This window comes from Heloderma suspectum, chromosome 1 (assembly GCF_057233095.1).
Source record: "Heloderma suspectum isolate Gila_16-S chromosome 1, 16-S_ref, whole genome shotgun sequence".
NCBI classification, from domain to species: domain Eukaryota; kingdom Metazoa; phylum Chordata; class Lepidosauria; order Squamata; family Helodermatidae; genus Heloderma; species Heloderma suspectum.
Window position 1 is genome coordinate 79374661 of NC_139458.1, and position 22126 is coordinate 79396786.

Here is a 22126-nt window from a genome sequence, read left to right on the forward strand (position 1 = left end):
AACAGGTAAAACTGATGATGTGTCCAAGGAAGGAGGAAAGCATCTCCTAGCGAAGAACTGCCCATCCTCTCTCTGTCGCATACTGCATTCTTTGGAGTTGCAAAGAGATCCACTGTAGGGACACCCCAAATATGAAACAAGTGGCAGAGGATCTTGTGTGCAAGCTGCCATTCATGAGACAGTTGGCAAGTCCTGCTCTGTGAATTGGCCAGCACATTCTCCTTCCCTGTGATGTGTATGGCTGACAGATTTATCACCCTGTGAATAGCCCAAAAACAATTATTTAGGGTCAAAGACATCAGCTCTGTTGCGCGAGTTCTACCTTGTTTAAGTACCAGACAACTGCTGTGTAGTCTGATGCAATCTGTACATGTTGGTCTTTCAGGTTTGGTTCGAGTGCCTTCAATGCTTTCCAAACTGCTAGCAGTCCTAGATGATTTATATGCCACCTCCTCTCCGATGTGGACTATAGTCCTTGAGCTTGCAGGGCATTGCAATGTGCCCTCCCATCCGAGGACAGAGGCGTCAGCTGTGAGAACTCAGGTAGGCAGCACCTGAAGAAAGGACATCTCTTGGGAAAGATTTTTGGAAGTTGTCCACCAAATGAGCGACTGTAGGATCTCATCTGGTATACAAAGTTGGACCGTATGAGCATTGTCCGCTTTGTGAAAAACACAAAGAAACTAGTTCTGAAGGGGTTGCATATGAAGTCTAGCCCATGCAACCACTGATACTGTGGCCACCATAAGCCCAAGGAGCCGCTGGATTGAAAAAGCTATAACCCCACTTTGATTAATTATATTCCTTGCTAGATTGATGACAGCCGAAGCTTGTTCCAAGGGATATATGCTTTTGCAGTTTTAGAGTCTAATACTGACCCAATGAAAAGGATCTCTTGAGAAGGGTTTAGCTTGGATTTCTTCTCATTGATGCGAAGGCCCAACAAATGCAGGTTGCAAACGAGAGCTATTGTCTGAGGTAAACCTTGTTTGGAAGTTCCAACGATTAGCCAATTGTCCAGATATGGGTATATCTCCACTTGTTGAGCGCGTAGGTAGGTGCACACCCCTGCCATGCATTTTGTAAACACCTTTTGGTACTGTGGCCAGTCCAAACGGTAGAATTTGGAACGGAAAAACCTCTGTACCGACGGCAAAATGGAGGTATCTCTGATGTGAGGGGTGGATCACAATATGGAAGTATGCATCATCGAGACTGACTGCAGCGATCCATACACCTTTCCGCAGAAGAGGCAGGATCGTTGATAAAATACTCATTCAGAGCTTCTTGTTGGAGATGAAGAAGTTTAAGTCTTTGAGATCTTAGATCAGCCAAAGTCCTCCATCTGTCTCTGGTACCTTAAAATAACGGGAGTAGAACCCATCTGGCTGATGACTTGGTTTCACACACTGGATGGCTCCTTTCTTGAGCAGAGAGTCTGTTTCCATTGTTAAGATGTTTGGAGGCACTGTGTGTCTTATGGTACCAAGGGGAGGGAGGGCATCGAATTAGATCTTGTATCCATCGTGAATTATGGTTAGCACCAGGCTTCTGAGGTTATGGAAGTCCAGTTTGTAAGAAAATGGGCCAGACAGGATCTGAATAGAGGGCATAAAAGACAAGGAGGAAGATGGTTCTGTGGGGAGAAGTCACTGTTTTAGGGCAGAGTCGAACTTCCCTCGGGTCTGATGAGAACAGTTTCATGGATATTGGCACTTCTGATGAGAGAGAGACTGCTGGCAGCAGAGCGATCAGTTTGTTGGTGTGGAGGATAATAAGGTTGTTGTTGATACCAACGGTGTGGCTTGAATGGTTGTTGCAGGTGTCCTAAACCCATTTTCCTTGCAGGAGACTTTGCTTTTTGTACACTGTCCATCGCTTCGTCCATTCCAGTATTAAATAAACCTGCCCCGTCAAATGGCTGATCTTCAATCCTTGATCTGGCCTCTGTCATCAAACTGGCTGAGTGAAGCCAGGCATGCCTCCTCAAAGCTACAGTTCCAACCATAACTTTTGTTCCACAATCAGCCTGGTATCTTAGCAGTATTAATCTGCTGCAGTGCTTTGACAATTTCAGGGCTTCCAATTGAAATACATTAGTCAGTTCGCATTGATCGTCAGGCAGGTAATCACACAAGGAGCCTGCTTTTTCCCAAAGAAAAAGTTGATACCAGGACATCATCGCTTGGTAATTAGAAACATGTAGTCCCAGCACAGTTGATGAGTATATTCTTCTACCCAATAAATCCAACCTATGACCTTTTTTGTTGACTGGAGATGCATGCACCTTCAGAAATTGAACAGATCCATGAACAGAAATTCAGCGTCCTTTTCCAGCACTCTGTACATGCTCTCCAACCTCTTTGAAGTAGGCATCATAGATGCTGAGGCCTTCCACGATTGTTTCACAGTTTGTAACAACTTTGGCAGGAAAGGGATAGCAACTGGCATCGATGTTCAGTGTTAATGACATCAAACACCGGGCCCTTTGGATGTTCAACAGGTTGTTGTGTTTCTATCCCTAAGGATTGTGCCTTGGAGAAATGGCTCAAGTCCTCAGAAGGTGAAATTGGGTCCCGTGAGCCTACTGCTCCATCTGGAGAGGAAATTGATGGTGCTATCGAGGCGTATGAGGCAGAATCTGACTGATAATAATCAGTAGAAGAATGTGGTGATGTCCCTGGATGAGAAGGGGCATCCTCCTCCCGCATCTCAGAATGTGCTGAAAGAGCATCCTGTTGAAGGCTGCACTGCCCTTGGTGGCAATGGTGGTGGCATCTGCTGAAGTGGTTCAGGATTGTCTCAGCGTTGAGACTGAGGCATTGCATCTGGAGGGGGACATGATAAAGTTGCTGTTGGTATGGATCTAGGGCGGTGTGGATCCATGTCCATGTAGGGATAGAAGTGATCATTCTGTCTGTGCCTCCAATCATCCCAGTAATAAGTAGGTCTGGGAGGAAGCAACCACTCCGAGCATCTTTCCCAATCCAACATCGGTGATCGATGTTGAGGATGAGTTGCATAAGTAGGCTCCATTCTATGGTCCTGAGGATGGTAAAGCGAAGATCTAGAATCGGGCGATTCCCATGTCGAGGTAAGTACAGAGGTAAGGTGATATCCTGCCCTCTCTCACGGTGTGGAATCTCGGATTTCACCCTTGGATGTAGAGGCCATATGTACAAGGTTGATCTTCGATATTGACACATCCTCTGTCTCAGGTCTTGGTATCGGTACCTCGGATCTTGTCGGTATCTGCGAGTTCAACAGCGGAGACGGTGGAGGTAGATCCCTCAAATGTGTCGCATGCAACTTTCTTCCCACTTTCTCCTTTTTTTTTCTTTTTCTCTGGTTCTGTAGACTTAGGCATTTGACTTTTTGGACGTTTTCGCTGTAGACAGCATAAGAGATCTCCCCGGAGTAAGTGGCTTCTCTGTCCTGCCCTTGGTTAGGGCTGGCACAGAGGGGGAAGCGGGGTGGTGGTGTTTCACTTTTTCTGTTCGCTCTCCTGTGTGAGGCGCTTTCCCAGAGGTGGGTGGCTGTGTCATTGCAGTTCTAGGGGTTTCAACAGCAGCCAGTGCCCGTTTCCAAAACTCTTATGTGTGATGCACAGAGACCACAAAGAAGAAGACGCCTTTTCCTGATCTATGTACATGGATTCCAGGCTCTTGTTGGCACCATTGAGGATGGAGCTTTCCATGAAAGTTGTAATGTTTGTAGCAGAGTGGGGAGGAATGGTATTGCCATCAGGGCAACGATTCTGTGTATACGGTGTCAAAGACAGGATCTTGTACTTGTACTCTCTCTGCTGGCTGCTGAGCTTCAATGCTCAGTGACTGAGCCATATGGAGAACTTGGTCAGTAAAGTTCCCCATATCCTCAGATGGTGAGGCTCTCTCTTATGTGCCGATGGCATCCTCGGAGAAAAAAATAGAAGGCGGGATAGATGAATAAGACGTTGAGTTTGACTGGTAATCCTCAATATCAGATTGCTGCACTGCTGTGGCCGCGAGGGATTCCTTTGGTCCTTGGTCCCATACTGTAGTTGAAGCTGGCTGCGCCTGCTCTTGAGTAGAGATTGGAGGTGAAATCCTCTGGTGTTGTGGTTGCAGCTCACAAGGATGGTGATCTTTGCCCTTCGGTGATGAAGACCGTGGTGGTATTGGTGGCGGAGGAAAGAAATCTCTATCGGGGGAGGTGGATGTAATTCTTTCTCGAGTGAGTGTTGCTGATAGCACTGTTTGGTACTGACGGGAGGTTGTGCCTGGGTACCGTACTCTAGCAGAGTACCTTTCTCAATTGTGATACTTCTATTCACTCCAGTAACTCCGTCTTTGAAGTGGATAATGATAATCAGAATAATGGACTCATTCTGACATGGGTGACCTGGATCTCACATGATAGTCTCAATCTCTATGCAACTCCCCTCTGTGCGATTGAAGAGACTGCACTGAGTCTGGAGATCTTTCCCTGGAACGGGGAAGTCTTTGATGTAGAATCAGAGGTGAGGAAGCTTGCATATGAGGGGCCATAGCCCCATGAAGCTGAATAGGGGAAAAGTCCCTTATTTCCCCCTTTGATGTCGACGCTGGATGGCTTGGTTCTGAAGGCTGCACAGGGACAGTTGGTACTGATGAAACTGACATAATTGGAATTGGGGAGTCTAACAAAGGTGATGGAAGTGGAATAGACAATTTCCTTGTCTCTTTATCTTTGCTCTTCTTTTTCTTTCTCTGCTCCTCCAAAGAATGCTTTGACATCTTAGCCTTTTTTGTCAGCTTCTTCACCACTGAAAGTGTCAAAGAGCGACCTGGGGTTGGTGGATCTGTTCGATCCTTAGCCAAGTAGATGGTCTTGGTGACACAGATTTTGGTGAAGCCATAGTCAGAGCTTCAACAGCCACCTCCAAAGAATGAGACAACTGCCATTTGGGAGTGACCACCACCTCCAAGGCTTTTTTTCTGAAGAGCTGCCTTCAGCCTAACCAATTTCTACAGGCTTGCTTTGAAATGGACTGGCAGTGTGGACACACTTCCACCACATGGGCCTCCCCAAGGCAAAATAGGCAGAATGTCTGTGGGAGGGAGTTTACTGCCACAGCGCACACATTTTTGAAAAGTAGGCTGGAGGGCTATCCGCCTGAAGTGGATAGTGATTGACAATTGCAAACGTGAAAAAAATAAATGAAGACACCCAAACCAGCAAGAAATAGCGATAGTAGAAAAGATCAGTTAGAATAAAAAGAGAGAAAAAACCTCAGAAACAAGAAAGTAGTCAAAATTGATGCACGAACAAGGCAACCAGCAAGGCAGTCGAAAGAGAACTGAGAGATTGGGTGAGAACCTGTTAGGACACGTGTAGTAGGACTGTGGGGGAGGGTTCCCGCCAAAATGAACCTCAACTATAGAAGTTTCCTGAATCCACGCAGGTGGAGAGCCCATATGGGTGCTGCACAGATACCACAAAGAACTCAACGTACTTAAAACTGTCTTAGGGCAACTTTTATCTCCATCACAGCATGCTGGGTGGGAGATTTAAAATTCTCTGTCCAGTGCACCAGAATGGGGATGAAGATTGTGCTGGGGGAGGTGGCAGGGAAGTTGGCATGGCCAGGATGAGTGCTGTGGGCTGGGCTGGGAAGCCTTGTGGAACAGAGATTAAAAGTCTACTGTACAGTGGTCTCATATATATCTAGGTGTAATATATTTCGTAGTTGCCCAGAGATATATGTGCACATGTGCATGCATATACAATATCATGCTTCAATATCTGAAAATACTCATTACATATTTACAAAGTGGTCAATTGTTGTGAAAAGTTGGACTATGTATGTGGCTAACACAGACATGATATTATATCAAATAATATTTGGATGCACACATGTATTACATTTGTATGATTGTTGAAAGCTATCCTGGTCTTTTTAGGGAGCAATCCTATGAGTTGCACCCTGGGTACTTGTAAACCTCTGAACTCGGAGGTTTACATGTATCCAATGCAGAGCAGGAGGCACCTTGCACCTCCTGTGCTGCATTTAAGCTAGACGGGCAATTTCACCCATCTAGCAGAGGCTTTGAGGAGGGCAAGGGAAGGAGGCTGGGGTGGCAACAGGAAAAGGCATAAACCAGCTGCTCTGGTCTCCTCCCCTCCCCCAGGAATGTCCCCTTTCTCTCGTGTCCGCACTCTAATTACCGAGCAGGGAGAGGTAGCTGGTGCAGTTTTCTCTGCACCAGCTATAAGGGAGAAGGGGAGGAGCCGGTAAGCACAGTTTCTTGGCTCCAGGCTCAGAGCCCTGTCTTTGAGCTTGGATCCAGGAAACTGAACAATCCTATGTCCCTCAAATGCTGTCTAGGGGACACAGGATTGCTCCCTCTATGCCTTTATGTACTGTGTTCACATCATCTTCTGTCATATGAGTCACTGTGTGTTATTCCATGGTCAAATATTCAATCAACTATACATGCACACAAATATGCACTAACGCACAACTCGAATCTGAAAATTATCAGTATGTATTAGTCCACAGGTGGTGCTGTGAACAGTTGAGCTATGTTTATTGTAAAGGTTAAGTTATGCTATCACACTAATTGTCTTGAAGATAATCTGGGGATTTCAGTTTGTGCAGAATTCTGCTGGCTGGCTTGGTAAAGGAGATTACATTAATCCAACTCTTGCTTGCCTGGTCTGGCTGTCAATATGTCTCTGGGCCCAGTGTAAAGTATTGGCTATTGCCTTAAACCAGGGGTGCACAACCCATGGCTCACGGTCTGAATGCAGCTTCCCAAGGAGTTTGATGCGGCCAACCATGCTCTCTACTAATTTTTACTTCCCCCTACCCCGCTTTTGTGGTATTTGGCGGGGGGGGGCAATTTATGCTGCTGTTACCACTGATACTTCCCATGATGTTCCATGCCAATCTGAGAACGTGTACAATTTTGTGCCCCTCTCCATTGCCGATTCCTCCACTGCTGGAAAGGGCAGCTGCTTCCTGCTGCTGCTTCTTGCTGCTACTTCCAGCAGGATGCTTTAGACACCATTCTCAGAGGGCTGACCCTTCGAGTGCTGGTGGCCAGAATGTCTTATAGGAGATGCTCTGGCAACTGATGTCAGAGGGCTGTATGACCCTCTGAGTGCCGACACTGCTGTTGCTGCTCTTCACAGGACAGCAAACACAACCAAAGTAAGTGGGAAATTTGTGGGTGCTATTTTACAGTGAAGTAAAGAACAAACTAAATGTAAGTCTTGCAAATGAAATAAAGGTGAAATGAAATGAAAAGAAATTATAAAGGGGAAATAAACAATGTAAAATAAACATATGAAATAAGTAATAACGTTAAGGTTGGAATTAATCACAGTGACTAACAAAGAATTTACTTTTTTAAATGACTGAAATCTTTGACCTAGTTACTGATTATCATTCTCAGACTCTGCTACTCATTTTATACCTAAAGTTAGGATAGCAACTAAATGAGAAATTTAATCTTCTGCAAATTAAATTCCCCATCATGCTCTCTGAAATGAGAATTAGATAGAGCCTTTGGCTAGATAAGTAAGCTATAGTGCAAATATTTAACAGTAAAGAAAGAGCTTAGTCATAATGACCATTATTCACTCTTCTCTTTTTCTGTCTCACTGAAGTATGGTTATATTGGCTTAAATCTGGTGTAGCAGAATGGAAAACGAGAAGCTTTATTAGAAATTCTTAGCCCCTGAAGGCATTTATTAAGAGGGCTTCCTAAAAAACGTTTCCTGTCTCCAGCTACCATTGCTATATACAATTTAACTTTAGATTTCATTTAAATTACATTTATCAAGAAATGTATTTTACAGATGGCTTTCAAATGCAATTTCAATCAGTTCATCCTAATAAGAGGGTGTCACCCTTAAAGGTGGCCTATAAATATGTTTAGATAGATAAATCAAAATTATTTCAGGGCCAGTTTATACATACAAGTTGTCTGCTTTTCTTTGCTCTACACATCCTTCCCAATAAACCTTTAAGTGTGGAGCTGAAGGTGTACACAGATATAGCCAGCAGTGATAAGCAGCGATTTCTCAGCTAATGTTTGCTGGAAAAAGAGCTACTGCGATAGTGAGAAGTACTGCCTTCTATTGCTGGCTATATGCATTTCCAGCCCAGTTCACACTGACATTTCTCCATGTGATTCTGCACCTAGGGACAATCAGAAGGGATTGCAACTAGTTTGCATGAATGAACTGGCCCTTAAACTACTAGTGAACTAATTCCTACTGCAAGGAAAAAATATTAAACTAAATTAAGATAACAAATTAAAATGAACAAGAAAATGTCCTTAAAAACAGACTTGTTTTGTTTTTGTTTTTTTTAAACATACATTCCACCCTTTATAGCACTGGATGCCAGAAAGCTAGAAAGGATGAGGATTTTGTTAAATGTCAACATTTATTCAACATGTGGCTTTACTGAAAGAGTGGCTATTATAACTGAGTCTGGTATACAATATAAAATAGCTGACTCAAAATATGTGATTTTGAAGAAAGTGATACAACTGCATATATTTATGCCCTAAATTGATGCAAGAAGCAGCTTTTTACTTATTCTTTTCACAGTGTTATTCATATTGCAAAGAACTGCATATCCTTGGTGGTGATTTTAACAGGACCCTTGAGTGACCCAGATCAGGACAGATTTGAGAAAATAAATCATGGTGTTACTTCACCAGGATTCTTAACAGAAAAAAATATTAAATTTTACTAGACAGATTTTCTCTGAAAAGAGTAATGAAAGTGGAAAAGAAAAATTCAGACCTTCCAGATGTAATAATTTTCCATCTGATATACAATCAGCACACTATTTAAACTTTACACAACAAGATAGCACCTAAAACAAGACCAGAGCTATCCAGTGCAAGTTCAGCATAAGTTAGAAGGAAGGAATATTCTAGCATCCCAGTAACATTTAATGGAATTCTCAAGTGCATTTTTCCTCTGAGTTACATCCTATTAACATAAAACTTGAGTATTATATTAGTATAGCATTTGTATATCTGGCGGTATTCAAGTACTAGTCAAGAGATTAAGCAAGTCAAGCTATAGAAACAGCAGGGTATCCAGAGTTTACCAGTAATGACTATAAACCATTAGAGCTTTTGAAAGGATTAAAAAGTTGTCTCCAACTTGTCAGAAGAATCTGGCTTACAGCAACAAAGGTTTTTAAAAAGCTTTTTTTAAGTCTGTAAGTAATCACCAATGGGATTTTTGAATCCTCCACTGAAACACCTTTTACTAGTTACTAATGAAGAGAGGACTTTGCAACAGACAGACCAAGCTGCTCTAGTAGGATTGAAAGTGTTTTGGAAAGTATTCACTGCCCTGAGTAAAGTACAAAGAACAAGTACAGATATATGTGGTGGGATTCTTCAAGCACCTACCAGAAGGGACAGGAGAAAATTGGTTTATTCAGCCAAATCTGAATTTCCTCTGATTTTTCCATCATGAGCCTTGAACCATGGATCTTCTTGCACCAAAGGCTAAATATCTCCTGTCCCATTTCCCCAACCACAATGGGATAGAAATCACCATGGTACATTGGTCACTCACTAAATCTCCCAGCTGTCCAACCCAGCACTGCTATTTGACTTTTACATGTACATATGGTTAGGATTTCAGGGCTGGCACAGTATGTGTGATCAGATCACTAAATATATGGGTGCATATATACAGATTTGGGAACTTTGGGAACAGGCTGGTATGTGAAAATTTAAGGTCATATAGTTTTTGAGTCAGCAGGGGAACTGGAGGAAAAGTAAAACATGGACCATGTAGCATCAAAGATTGTGGGGCCTCCTTAGTTCAGTTGTATTATATGCTTTACATGCAGAAAGACCAAGGCTAAATCCCCAGCATCTCCAGTTGAAAAAAGGACAGGAAGGCCTGGCGTGCTATGGTCCATGGGGTCACGAAGAGTCGGACACGACTGAACGACAACAAGCAAGGGTGAGAAAGTCCTCTGTCTGAGTCCATGAAGAGCTGCTACCAGCTGGCATAAACAATACTTGCCTAGATGGACCTGATTAAGATAGCTTTATATATGAGGATACTGGTCCATATGGATTGGGGAAAAGAGACCATTTGATTTGGTTAAATAAGAGACTGCTTGATTAAATAATTGCAAAATAGTTATGGGGTTTTAAAAAGTTTGACAGCAACTGCTCTAATCTGTTTTGAAATACTCCTGGTCACATAATGAGAAATAATATTCATACAAGGGAATTATGGTTCTTGGTTGTAAGAAATGTCAGCCACTCCATATTCTCTTTTAGCTTCTTTGTGTATTTTAATTTTCTGAAGACAATACCTTAGCATGGATATTTTCTATTTTTCAGATCATATATACTAGCCTGCAAAACATCCAAACACCATTTTACTATAGTTGCATGTACTTTCCCTATGGCATCCTCCTTTGAAAGTAATCATTTGTCAGTGTAAAAATTCATGCATCTCTTTGGTTTTATTTCCTCCAAATAACGGCAACTGACAAATAAATGTGAAGCATTACAATTCTGCTTAAACTCAGTTTCTAAAAACTGCACCTTTTCTACTAAGATGCTTTTTCCTACACAGAGAAATTAAGGCACAGACCTCAACAACTGAACCTAGAGTTTTTACTTATTCATTCAAGTTTAATAAACTTCAAGGCTTTCTTTCAATAATAGTATCTTGAAGAATGTCTCAGTTTATTTTGTGGGAAAAAACCTAATGGTAGAAACAAATTCAATTACAATTAAATTTTAAAGCTTTAAACAAGCTTTCATGTGAAGCCTATTTTATGCTCTTCAGCAGTCCCTCTGTAATGCATAATAAATGCCAAAACGTTTAAACAAAGATAATGGGTATAGGTTAATATAATTTGCTGACAGAAAATGAATGGAATAGTCAGAAAAATTAATCATCAGACGCTTGCAATCATTTTAAGAGGCAGAGTAATCTCCAAAAACCATGATCAATTTAGATAAGACGGAACACTTGTTTACCATTTCCTCTATTAAACATGGTAATATTCAATATGTCAGAAAGAAAGCTTTGTGATATGGAAAGTACCAATTGAACAAAGATGAAGAATTCATGTTCTGAAGAAATTATGGTACCTTTACTGATTTTGCTACTTGCCCAACTTTACTACAAATATACTGTACACTGAATATTATACCAAACATATTGGATCACCTGCATAGGTATAGTCAGTGTGAAATAATATCTCAAATACTGACTAGTGGTCTCAAAGGTTGGCATTAAAACTTTCTATATAATTTAGAGTTTCCAAAGAGGAGGCAGCAAGTATCCAAGTTAGGTAAAATTGTTTGGCTTGAAAGTATTTTAAATATGTTAATAAGGTGGAGAATTATTAGCTGGAGAAATGCCACAGCTCAAGGAGGCATAGATGCCTTTACAAAAAGCATACTATTAGTCCCATTCTATTACTGAGAGGCAGGGCTATATGTCCTTTCCTTGGTAAATACAGCACTGCAAGGGTTTACAATTATCTTCACGGGTAGAAGATACCAGTTTTCTCAACAAAGAAAAAGAGGAGCACTTTCAGATATGATAACCTTTAGTATAGCATGGCAGGCTTAACAGTAGTGGTTCAATAGAACAGCAACAATTTAGAACAAGACCTTTCATACTCTCTTTCTTGTATCACAACATTGCTTGGGTAAGCAATACATGTAGAAGTGAACTATGCTATCTTTCACTCATTTATCACTCTTAACAGTATAACCTTGCATGCAAGCTAACCTTGAGTAGCAGAAGGCATTTAGCCGTCAGACAGATTACACATCCCATCTGTGTTGGCTAGGCACTGTACTTACTTTTGGTGTTGGGCAGGAAGCAGTGGAGAGACGAGAGGTGGCCTGGGCACGAGGAGATTCTGAAGGAGTAGTGCTAAGTGAGGCCGTGTCTCGTGGAAGCACCTGAACACCACGAGATATGATGGAATCTGGAATCTAAACATGAAAATAAATTGAATTAATTTGTCAAAAATCTTACTGAATTATAAAATAGTTCAATATTCAAATATTTATATACAAAGCAGCCTATCATAGTGTATTTCCTCCATTCTTCCTCACAATTAATCTGGCAATACTGTAATCTATCTGTAATTCACATAGCAATCCATGCAGGGACCCTGGATGATGGGGCAAAAATATTGTTGTAGCAGTCAAGACTGATTGATAAAGGAGATGGAAAGTCAGCTGGTTCTGTAGGAGCAGCAACTGACAGCAGAACCTTCCTTGCTGTGCCTTGAGAGGAAAACCTAAGATGTGGAGAGAGAAGAAAAGGTGAGAAGAGCTAATGGTGGAGAGAGAGAGAATTGAGCTTGAGAGTGGAGAGGCTGAGTTCTGAAAAATGAGGTTCTAGTTCTCCTGCCATTCTATAATATTCATGAACTTTTTTATTTTCCATACAGTTGGGATCCCTTTTTCAATATAATTTTTAATTTAATATTTACATCCTCCTTTGCCTTTTGAAATAGAGTAGGCTTATCATCTTAGTTCCCAAACCTATGCAAGTTTATTCAAAAGTAAATCCAACTGAGTTCAGTGGGGCTCACTCCCAGGTAAGTGTGCACAGGCTTTTAGGCTAATTAAATAAATGCCTGTACTGGCCTCCACTAGTATTGGGTAAATTGCGCTATTTACAGATTGGAGGGAAACAATCCAACACGCACAGAAGAAATGCAAAGGAAACACAAAATAAAACTGAATGGGTAAAATGCCTCTATGAGAAGCCACACATTACAAGAGATCTGTCTCTAATGGCAAGGGGAAGGAGTATAAATAAAAAATGACGTGCAGCCTGCTCCACTCTCTTTCCCTGCCCACTTTTTTTTTTTAAAGCCCACTTTTTTTTTAAGCTTAGGCTCTTCTCCCCCACCCCTTGCTGTCTTTTTCCATGATTAAATATTAATGAATTGGTGTTTCATTGTGCATGCACGTATGTACCCACAGAAGTATTTCTAGCTCCCGAAGTGTGGAAACGTAACTGAGCACCAGGAATGTTCTTGTTGCTAGCTGATGTATTTGGATGGTGGAAGTGGTTTTTGTTTTGTTTTTGGCTCTTGATACAGCTCGGTTGGCTGGTTAGCTTATGTTGGAAAAGCTGAGAGTTGCTTCTGGTTTATGTGAGTGAAGGGAGAAGTGGCTCCTTCTTCCCATCCCTGACCCCACTAATGTTGTCTTTCAGAGAAGGTTCATGTAAAAATATATCTGTTACTTTTTGAAAAATTGGGATGTATGTGTTGGATCCAAACTTAGTCATACTTAAAGTAGACCAACTGAAATCAATGGGACTTAAGTTAGTTATGACTACCTTAGCTTCTATTGATTTCAGTGGAATCAGTATAACTAAGTCTGGATTTGACCCTATGTCATAAAAGGTATTTAATTCTTGCTAGTTTGCTTTCTCTAAGAACCATCGGTATGATACCTGCTCCTTTTCCTTGGTTTCCCAACCTCATTGGGTTGAACTCAGTGAGACTTACTTCTGAGTAAACGTATTGGATCATGTGTTTTTCTTGCATTTGTGTTTTGTAAATTGTCACCAAGCACAGAATATTATACATAAAATAACCATTTTTTGTGACATACATTGATTTTAGTATTAATATATCTATAGAATTTGTAAGAAAAACCTGATGCTTGGATTACTTTCAGGACAATGTAAAAAAAGCTTAGAGTTTTATTATTTGCCCATTAAATAACCAGATGTAAACAGGTGCCTGAAAAGTAGGCAACATTCCTCACACCGTGACCACTTTGAGCCCCCGCACCTTAAAACACATCTTGGGTCTCTCAATCCACTCCCAAACCATTCAGTCAGATTTTAATTATATATAAATAAGAAACTCATTAATGGAAATTTATTTATTTATTCATTCATTCATTCATTTCATTTCTATACTGCCCAATAGCCGAAGCTCTCCGGGTCTTTACTTGGCTCTCTATCCCACAATATCCTCTAAATGAAAAAATCAAGCTATGCTCCCTGGAAGAGCTTCCCAGGGACCATAGGATGTGGCAGATTCCCACTCCCAAGGCCATAGACACTGCTGCGACCTCAGTAATGGGAATCCAATATTGGACTGTTCCCCTCTTCCCTCGTAGCTGCTGTGGAAAGGTTTGTGGCAGCTGTTCTTCCGAGGCTGCAACAGCCACCTCAGAAGAGCTCAGGAAGAGCAAAAAGGGGATGGGATGGTGGATGGGGAAGGGAAAGAAAAGGTGTGGATCTGCAGGATCCTCCAGCCTCTCCGTCGCCATCCCCATCCACCAGCAGTGAGTCAGATAGACAGGCTCAGAGACCTATCTAGCTGAAACTGTTTTTTGTTAGGAGGAACAGGAGGCAAAATTGCCTCCATTGTTCCTCCTACCCTGCCTGGCTCTTGCTGGCAGGGCACCGGATAGATGGAGGGCTCCGATCTCAGAGCCCTCTGCCTATCTTAGTTATTGAAAACATATATATCCCACTTTTCAATTTATCAGTGTCCAAGGTGGCTTAGAAAACCTTACTGAATAGTAATAAATATCCAAATACATAAACTATAAAATCTATATGCAAAAAGGAAAAGAACCAATAAAAAATACATCACATGTTTGGGGAAATAAAGTTTTGACCTGTCACCTAAAGGGTAACAGAGTTGGCACCAAGCAAATATTTCTGCAGAGGGCATTCCACAAGTAGGGCACCACTGGGGATGGGGTCTGTATTAATTTGGTCCATTTTCCCAAGTGGACTCACCTGATCTATACCTCCCAGGCTAATGTGCAGATTGGAACACAGACCTTCTTCACCAATAAATCCCATGAGGTGGTCCAAGGGTGCTTTTAAATACACACACACACACACACACACACACACCATATTAAAAACTAGGTAACAGCCAATTCAAATGGCTAGAAATCACAGCTGCTCCCACATGCGCTTAAACTGAGGTTGCAAGTGCCTCTGAGAGCAATGAGTAGCATTCCTTCCAGGGAACTTGTATGGAATAAAAGACTGGTTGATAGCCAATGTTGTGAAAGTGGGCTTCTGCTTGTGCAACAGAACTTTCGCTTTCTCTCCTCCGCCCTGTGGGCCCCCTGCATTCCCCCCAAATCTGCTCCAGAAAGTCTCCTTCAGAGTCGATTGGGGGAGGGAAGGAGGAATCCGTTCTGCTGAAGGATGCCATTTGGTTCAGGTAACACACTAGTTGGGTACCACCCATGGCTGCCCCTGTGGGTACATTGTATGGAAAAAAGATGGCTGCTGTATGGGTACATGGGAGCAAACATGTTCCCTGGAAAGTATGGAACCTGTCATTCCAGGGGCACTTGCAACCTCAGTTTTAATGCGGACAGCAGCAGCTGGGCTTTCTAGTTGTTTGGAGCAGCTATTACCTGGTTAAAAAAGAACTTTTATTTAAAAAACAGCTCTTTGACCATCTTGCAAAACTGTAAGCAGTTCAGTAGTTATTTTTAACAGCAAAATTTCATGCAGATTGCAAAAAATCTCTATGTTAACGCTGAAAGAGGATGGAATGGATCTTGCTTTGAAGACACATGAAAGCGAGATGAACCAAATTTAGACTGATCTATCCATCCATCCATCCCTGGCATCACCATAGAAAATGCCCTATCTCTCATTCCCAACTGCCCAAGGTGTGGGCATGTGGAGCAGAGCCTCAGAAGATGAGCTCAAATAAGAAATAGATTTGTACTGGAAAAAATGGTCCTTCAGTCATCCTGATACCAAGCCTTTTAGACCTGTATAAGCTAAAACCAGCACTTACGGAACAGCCACAGCGGAAACAACATTAAGACCATAAGAATATAAACATATGGTCTGATGCTGGATCAGACCAAGGGCAATGGGAATTTTACACCATCATCCTCATGGAGCCTTCATCAATCAATCCTTGTCACAAGGACGAGTGATGAGCACCAGACTATTCTGCTGCCCAGGTGCTCCCTCGCTCCTGCCCCAGCATCAGACCAAAACATCTGGTGTTGCCTGGCTCTGACTGCTAGGTACCACACTTTGGGGAGTGGGGAATTCTCCCCTCTGGTTACCATGGAACCTTTGAAGAGCAGCAGTTGGAACAGCCACACCACCAGCAGTAATGTCTAAGGCCAGGGGAGTACATATTTACATCATCATCTCCACAGAACCTTAATGAGTCACCATTCCCTTTTTAAAAATTGTGTAATAATCATGTCAATTTACTTTTGCTTATTGTCAGGTCCCTTGGGGACCTGCTGTCATGCAGAAAGGTGGGCTATAAATATTTTAAAATAAATAAGTTATGGAAGTACACAGGATTATAAACAAAATAAGGAGATTTTCATCCTAATGTCACAGGTTCAAATCTAAGGTAAACCAACAGGCTGCTGCTACATAATGTTTTTGATTAACACTATGAATAGATATATGTCACGACTGCAAAATGAGCTTGATATCTGGCCCCATCAATCCAAAATCAACTAGTATGGGAAACAAATCTTCACCTCTTTATGAAATGTTGAGCGGGATCATTATGATAAAAATGTTGTCATCTGATGTACATAAGATCCATCAGTAAAATTTCAGCATCTAACATGTAATCAGCATAAATGTAAGGCACTATTTAATAGAGATGCTAGTGAAGTTTGCTGAGAATGAGTTTCAGGGGCCTGGGAATACTTGCTCCAAAGGATGATGAGCTGTAGAAGCCCCGAGGTTAATTAAATTCTGAGTTGGAGAATACTTTCCAGCGAAACCCTGGTTTGAGGAGCTGTGACTGGGAAAAGTGTTGCTGAGGGGCAAAAGGCCAGCCCCTATGGAGGATCCTCTTGCCTGTATGGTCCCCTGCATGGAGTTGGCTTTTGCCCCTCTCACCACCAGTTTTCCTGAGACAAACCTTCAACAGCCCTCTGGGCAAAGCGACAGACACATTTCTCTGTTGCTCTCACAAGGGAGCTGCCTTGAAGAGCTGCCCCCAGGAAAACTGTGTGTGTGAGGGTGCCCACCACAGGAAGCCCCTGGACTTGCTGAAGTGTGTGCATGGATAATTTTTGACTGCAGTGTCATTTTTCTGATCTTTGAATTGGCTCAGAGTTTTGGGGAAGAACTCTGACTGGTTACCAATTAATACAAGATGAGCAGAGGAGAGCTTGTTCTCTATTCTTTTAGCTTTCACTATATTTAATAGTGGCTTCAGGCCTGGTTTTAGAATGGAAACTGCCTTGGTCGCCCTGTGGGATGACCTTTGCGGGGAGAGGGACAGAGGGAGTGTGACCCTGTTGATTCTCCTGGACCTCTCAGAGGCTTTTGATACCATTGACCATGGTATTTTTCTGGATAGGTTGTCTGGGTTGGGAGGTGGAGGCACTGCACTGCAGTGGTTCTGCTCCTACTTGGATGGCCGAATCCAGAAGGTGGTGCTGGGGGATTATTGCTGTGTCCCTTGGCAATTATGCCATGGGGTTCCACAGGGCTCTGTTTTATCCCCTACAATGTTCAACATTTACATGAAATTGCTGGGGGAGGTTATCCAGAGGTGTGGGCTGAGGTGTAATCAATATGCAGATGACACCCAGCTTTACCTCTCTTTTTTATCAAACACAGGTGAGGCAGTGGCTGTTCTGAATCAGTGCCTGGGCACAGTAATGGATTGAATGAGGGGCAATAAACTGAAACACAATCCAGACAAGATGGAGGTACTGCTAGTGGGTGGTTCGTCTGCCCAGCTAGGTGATGTTCAACCTGTTCTGGAAGGGTTACACTCCCACTAAAGGATCAGGTTTGTAGTTTGGGGGTGCTCTTGGATCCAGAACTGTCACTTGAGGCACATGGGAACTCAGTGGCACAGAGCACTTTTTATCAGCTTAGGCTGGTATACCAACTATGCCCTTATCTGGACAGAGATAGCTTAACTACAGTTATTCATGCTCTGATAACCTCTCGTCTGGATTACTGCAATCCATTATACGCCTTTGAAAACCGTCCAGAAACTTCAGCTAGTCCAAAACAGGGCAGCAAAATTGTTAACAGGGACTGGCCAATGAGATCACATTATGCCAGTGCTTTTCCAGCTGCACTGGCTGCCAGTCCATGTCTGAACCCAATTCAAAGTGCTGATATTAACATTCAAAGCCGTAAACGACTTGGGGCCAGGTTATCTGAGGGATCGCCTCCTCCCATATGTGCCTGCCCAGGCCCTAAGATCATCTTCAGGGGTCCTTCTCCATGAGCCTCTGCCAAAAGAAGCAAGGTGGGTGGCTATCAGGAAGACGGCCTTTTCTGCTGTGGCACCCTGGTTGTGGAATGAGCTCCCTAGAGAGGTTCACCTGGCACCTACGTTGTTCTCCTTCCGGCGGCAGGTGAAGACTTTTTTATTTTCCCAGTATTTTAGCATTTTAGCTTCCTAGTCTTTTACCTCTGGTGTTTTAAATCCATATTTTAAATCTCTGCATTGTTGCTAGGTTTTATTCTGGTTGTACTGTTATATTGTGGTTTTAAGTGTTCATATTTTATATTGTTTATGCTACACTTTGTGGTTTTAATTCTGTGAACCACTCAGAGAGCTTTGGCTATTAGATGGTGCAGAAATAAATAAATAAATGTAATATCGTTGTTGTTGTTGTTATTATTAATATAAGGGAGCCAGTGTGGTGCAGTGGCTAAAGTGTTGGACTGGGAGTTGGGAGATCCAGGTTCTAGTCCCCACTTGGCCATGAAAGCTTATTGGGTGACTCTGAGCCAGTCATGAACTCTCAGCCCAATCTACCCTCACAGGGTTGTTATTGTTGTGAGGATAACATGGAGAGGAGGAGGATTATGTATGCCGCCTTGGGTTCCTTAAGGAGGAAAAAAGATGGGAAAAAATGTAATAAATATAATAAATATAATAAGAATAATAAGAATCATAATTTTCCTACAACACCTAAACAGCATAAGATGTTACATAATGCAACACTGCCTAATCTCTCTAAATTGCACATTGAACAGCCAGATCTTCATTTAATGTACAGTAATACAGCATTACCGAGATAATCCAAGCTACTGTAATGCACACTACCTGTGGGATATGGAATATTTAATTATTTATTTTACATAAGCACAGTAATGTTGCTTATTCTAGGATTCTAAAAGCACCTTTGTTCATAGGAGATCAAATTGTTGTGATAACAACATTTAAGCAGAAATATTTAGGTTTTTTTTTAATGTTCATTCCCAAAGGAATGCAGCTAGAGAATGGATTTAATAATTCCATTGTTATTGTTACTCTTCTGGATGTTTTTGCTCTCACTGTTCTATTCCTTAGGGGAGGGATTCCAATGACTATGAGTTAGTTGACTATATTCAATTCAATTCGATTTTATTGCACTGACAACCAGTCATTTGCAAAACAATAAACAGCTAAAACACATTTAAATTAAAAAGCAAAAACAAAACAACCACCACCAGCACCACTGGTTACCTCCAGAAATTCAACAACCCTTAAAATTTAATAGTTAAAACCTAAGACCAAACCATTTCGTCTTATCTTACCTTGAAATAAGCACAATTTGGGGATTTGAATTCAAAGCCCCTTGTCTCACTTTCAAAGCAGAATATATATATTTTGCCGTTCTAAAAGCAACATAATAGTCCGATCCATTTAATAACATAAGCACTTTATCCCTTGATGTTTCCAGCCTCTTTTTCTTTAGGAGTGGAAAAATATATTTGGATCTCAAGTTATCATATTTAGCACACTCTAGCAGAAAGTGAATTCGATCCTCCATTGTCTTGAAACCGAATGGACACAACCGACATGGCCTGGGTACATTATGAAATCTTTACTTCCTTCAAGGGAATACTATTCAGTCGGCATTTTGTAATAAGAACCCATAATGAATAGGGACATGGGTGTGCCAAATATTGTGCCGCTTGGTTGAATGTAGCTGGCAACCCAGCATATAATTCATTTGACCTACAATTAGCACCTTGGCTGTGTCCATTTGCCACGATGTATCTGCTATCCTCTGCTTTATGAGCAATTTGGCCACATCATAACCCTTTGATAAAAGGAATTCATATGAGAAACCAATCTGGGTCACAGACTACATTCTCTAAATCTCTCTACAGATGCTTGCAGGAAGCAAGGAGTAAAGGGACATTTTAATATTTTGCCCAGGCTACCCATGGTATTAGGTAGTTCTGGTAAATGAGCCTAGTTTTAGTAATTTTCCTTAAGAATATGAGAAATCCTTTCATCTTTTTACTCCACAATGTGTTTGATTCTCCCATCTTTGCAACTGGCACTACTAACCTTTTTTAAATTCCAAATTTCAGTTTTACCATCAGTCTAATAGTGAGACTACTTTAATTAATAAAACTTTAGAAATAAAATTCAGAAAGTCAGCAGTCAACCTCAGCAGAGTATGTGCTGGTAACAGAGGAAGGAAAGGACACAATGAAATAAACAGGGAAGTAGTTTTAAAAGGAAGCACTCTTTAAGTCTTAACGGCATGAAAATAAATAAGACACCAGATTAATACAAATGAATAGAGATGAAGACACACTAAGATATTTGCTCAATAGAAGCAAATGCCATCTTTCAGTATAAAAGCTTTCAAAATGGCCACTTAGATTATGAAAGGAACTGGTGTCTTCCCTTTTTCTCTTATGGGAGGTTTTGTTGTTGTTCTATTCTAGGTGCTTATTTGGTAGAGTGAATCTGCCCAAGAAGATGAAGAAGCTGCTTATTCCCCTTTCCCCCTCCTCTTCTCACCTCCACTTTACCCTTTCCCCTCTTTTCCACTAATGGATACATTCTAGGAAAGTGCACCGGTGAGTTTTCAGGTCACAAGGTTCTTGTCCAATAGATACAAAAGAGATGACAAGAGCAAACAATGCAAAACAAACAAAACAACAACATGAGTATACAGTGTGAAAGGGATATGGTGGCATATTAATATGCATAATACAAAGAGAGACAGACTGAGTAAATAGCTGGGGGAAGATCTCATGCAGCCCAGTTGCTTGGTTTCATGAGAAAGAACCTTTAGAAGTCATTATGGATGCAAACCTTAAGACATGAACACTTGAAAATTGTAAAGGCAAGTCTACTTCTGTTGTTTTCAGATTCAGGTTCCACTATACAGAAGCATGTAAGATCATAAGAGTTATCTTAGTGGATCAGACTCAGGTACGTCTCGTTGACTTCTTACCCTGTGGGGCCTTGTTCCCATTTCTTCATATAAAACTACTGTTGAGAAATTATTTAGCTATTTCAAAATATCTTTCAGTGGTTTCATGATCTTCTGTGTTCTTGTTCCAACAAGAAACTTTGCAGTGATTGGTCTTCCAATGACCTCTCTATCCCCTCAGGCTCACATCCATTGTTACATCAGTTCACTCTCTAATGTAACAGGCAAACCATAATACACACTTCTTCCCAGTGAACTAAAGATCTTAGAACAAACTTGAATTTATAAGTACTTTAGGATTTTCTGTTATTAAATTATTCTAGTACTAAGCACCCACAGATTCGTATAAGATAAAAACTAACCCACAGAACAAAGTTCATACAACTACGTTTCTTTCCTTTTTTTTTGGATAGGAAAAGTTGATGTTGCACTTTGTTCATAAATATTCTTAAATGACGAACTGAATGAATTGAGGTGATATTATTTCTTTCCCAATGACTTCTAAATCTGAGAACATGGGGCATTTTACATAATCTAAATCTTATTGGCCTTTAAGGTATCATAGAGTGTTTTGTTTTCTTTCTGCTACAAATGGATTTTGTATTTCTAAATGTGCTTCTTCAAACCCAGGAAGAATTTCATTTATATTAAATGCTTACAAAACTAGGTGTTTGAAAAAATAATAATTCTGGGATTTAAGACCAGATGGCACAATGGGTAAGTTCATTTCTCTGAAAAACTGGCAGATGCTCCTCTATAACTACCATGTTAGTGTTTTTTATACAATTAAAATTTGGAGTTCACTAAAACAGAATTACTTTGGGAATACCCTTCCTTTTAGGAATAGAGAATTTATTCCATGAATGTGCTGCCCTGTTGTGAAGAATTACATGAAAAGTAACATATACAGCAGCCTTCCCCCACCTGGTGCTTTTCAGGTG

General features: G+C 41.3%; 1 protein-coding gene across 22 annotated transcripts in view; it reads right to left on the reverse strand.

Annotated features, from left to right (window-relative positions):
• GPHN (gephyrin) overlaps window positions 1–22126 on the reverse strand; it is a 483693-nt gene that overhangs the window by 145611 nt on the left and 315956 nt on the right. For all 22 annotated transcript variants that reach the window (XM_084848962.1, XM_084848936.1, XM_084848902.1 and 19 more), the window contains one exon: window positions 11847–11981. In XM_084848962.1, coding sequence (XP_084705088.1) covers window positions 11847–11981 — 135 coding nt within the window. The remainder of the gene's footprint in view (window positions 1–11846; window positions 11982–22126) is intronic.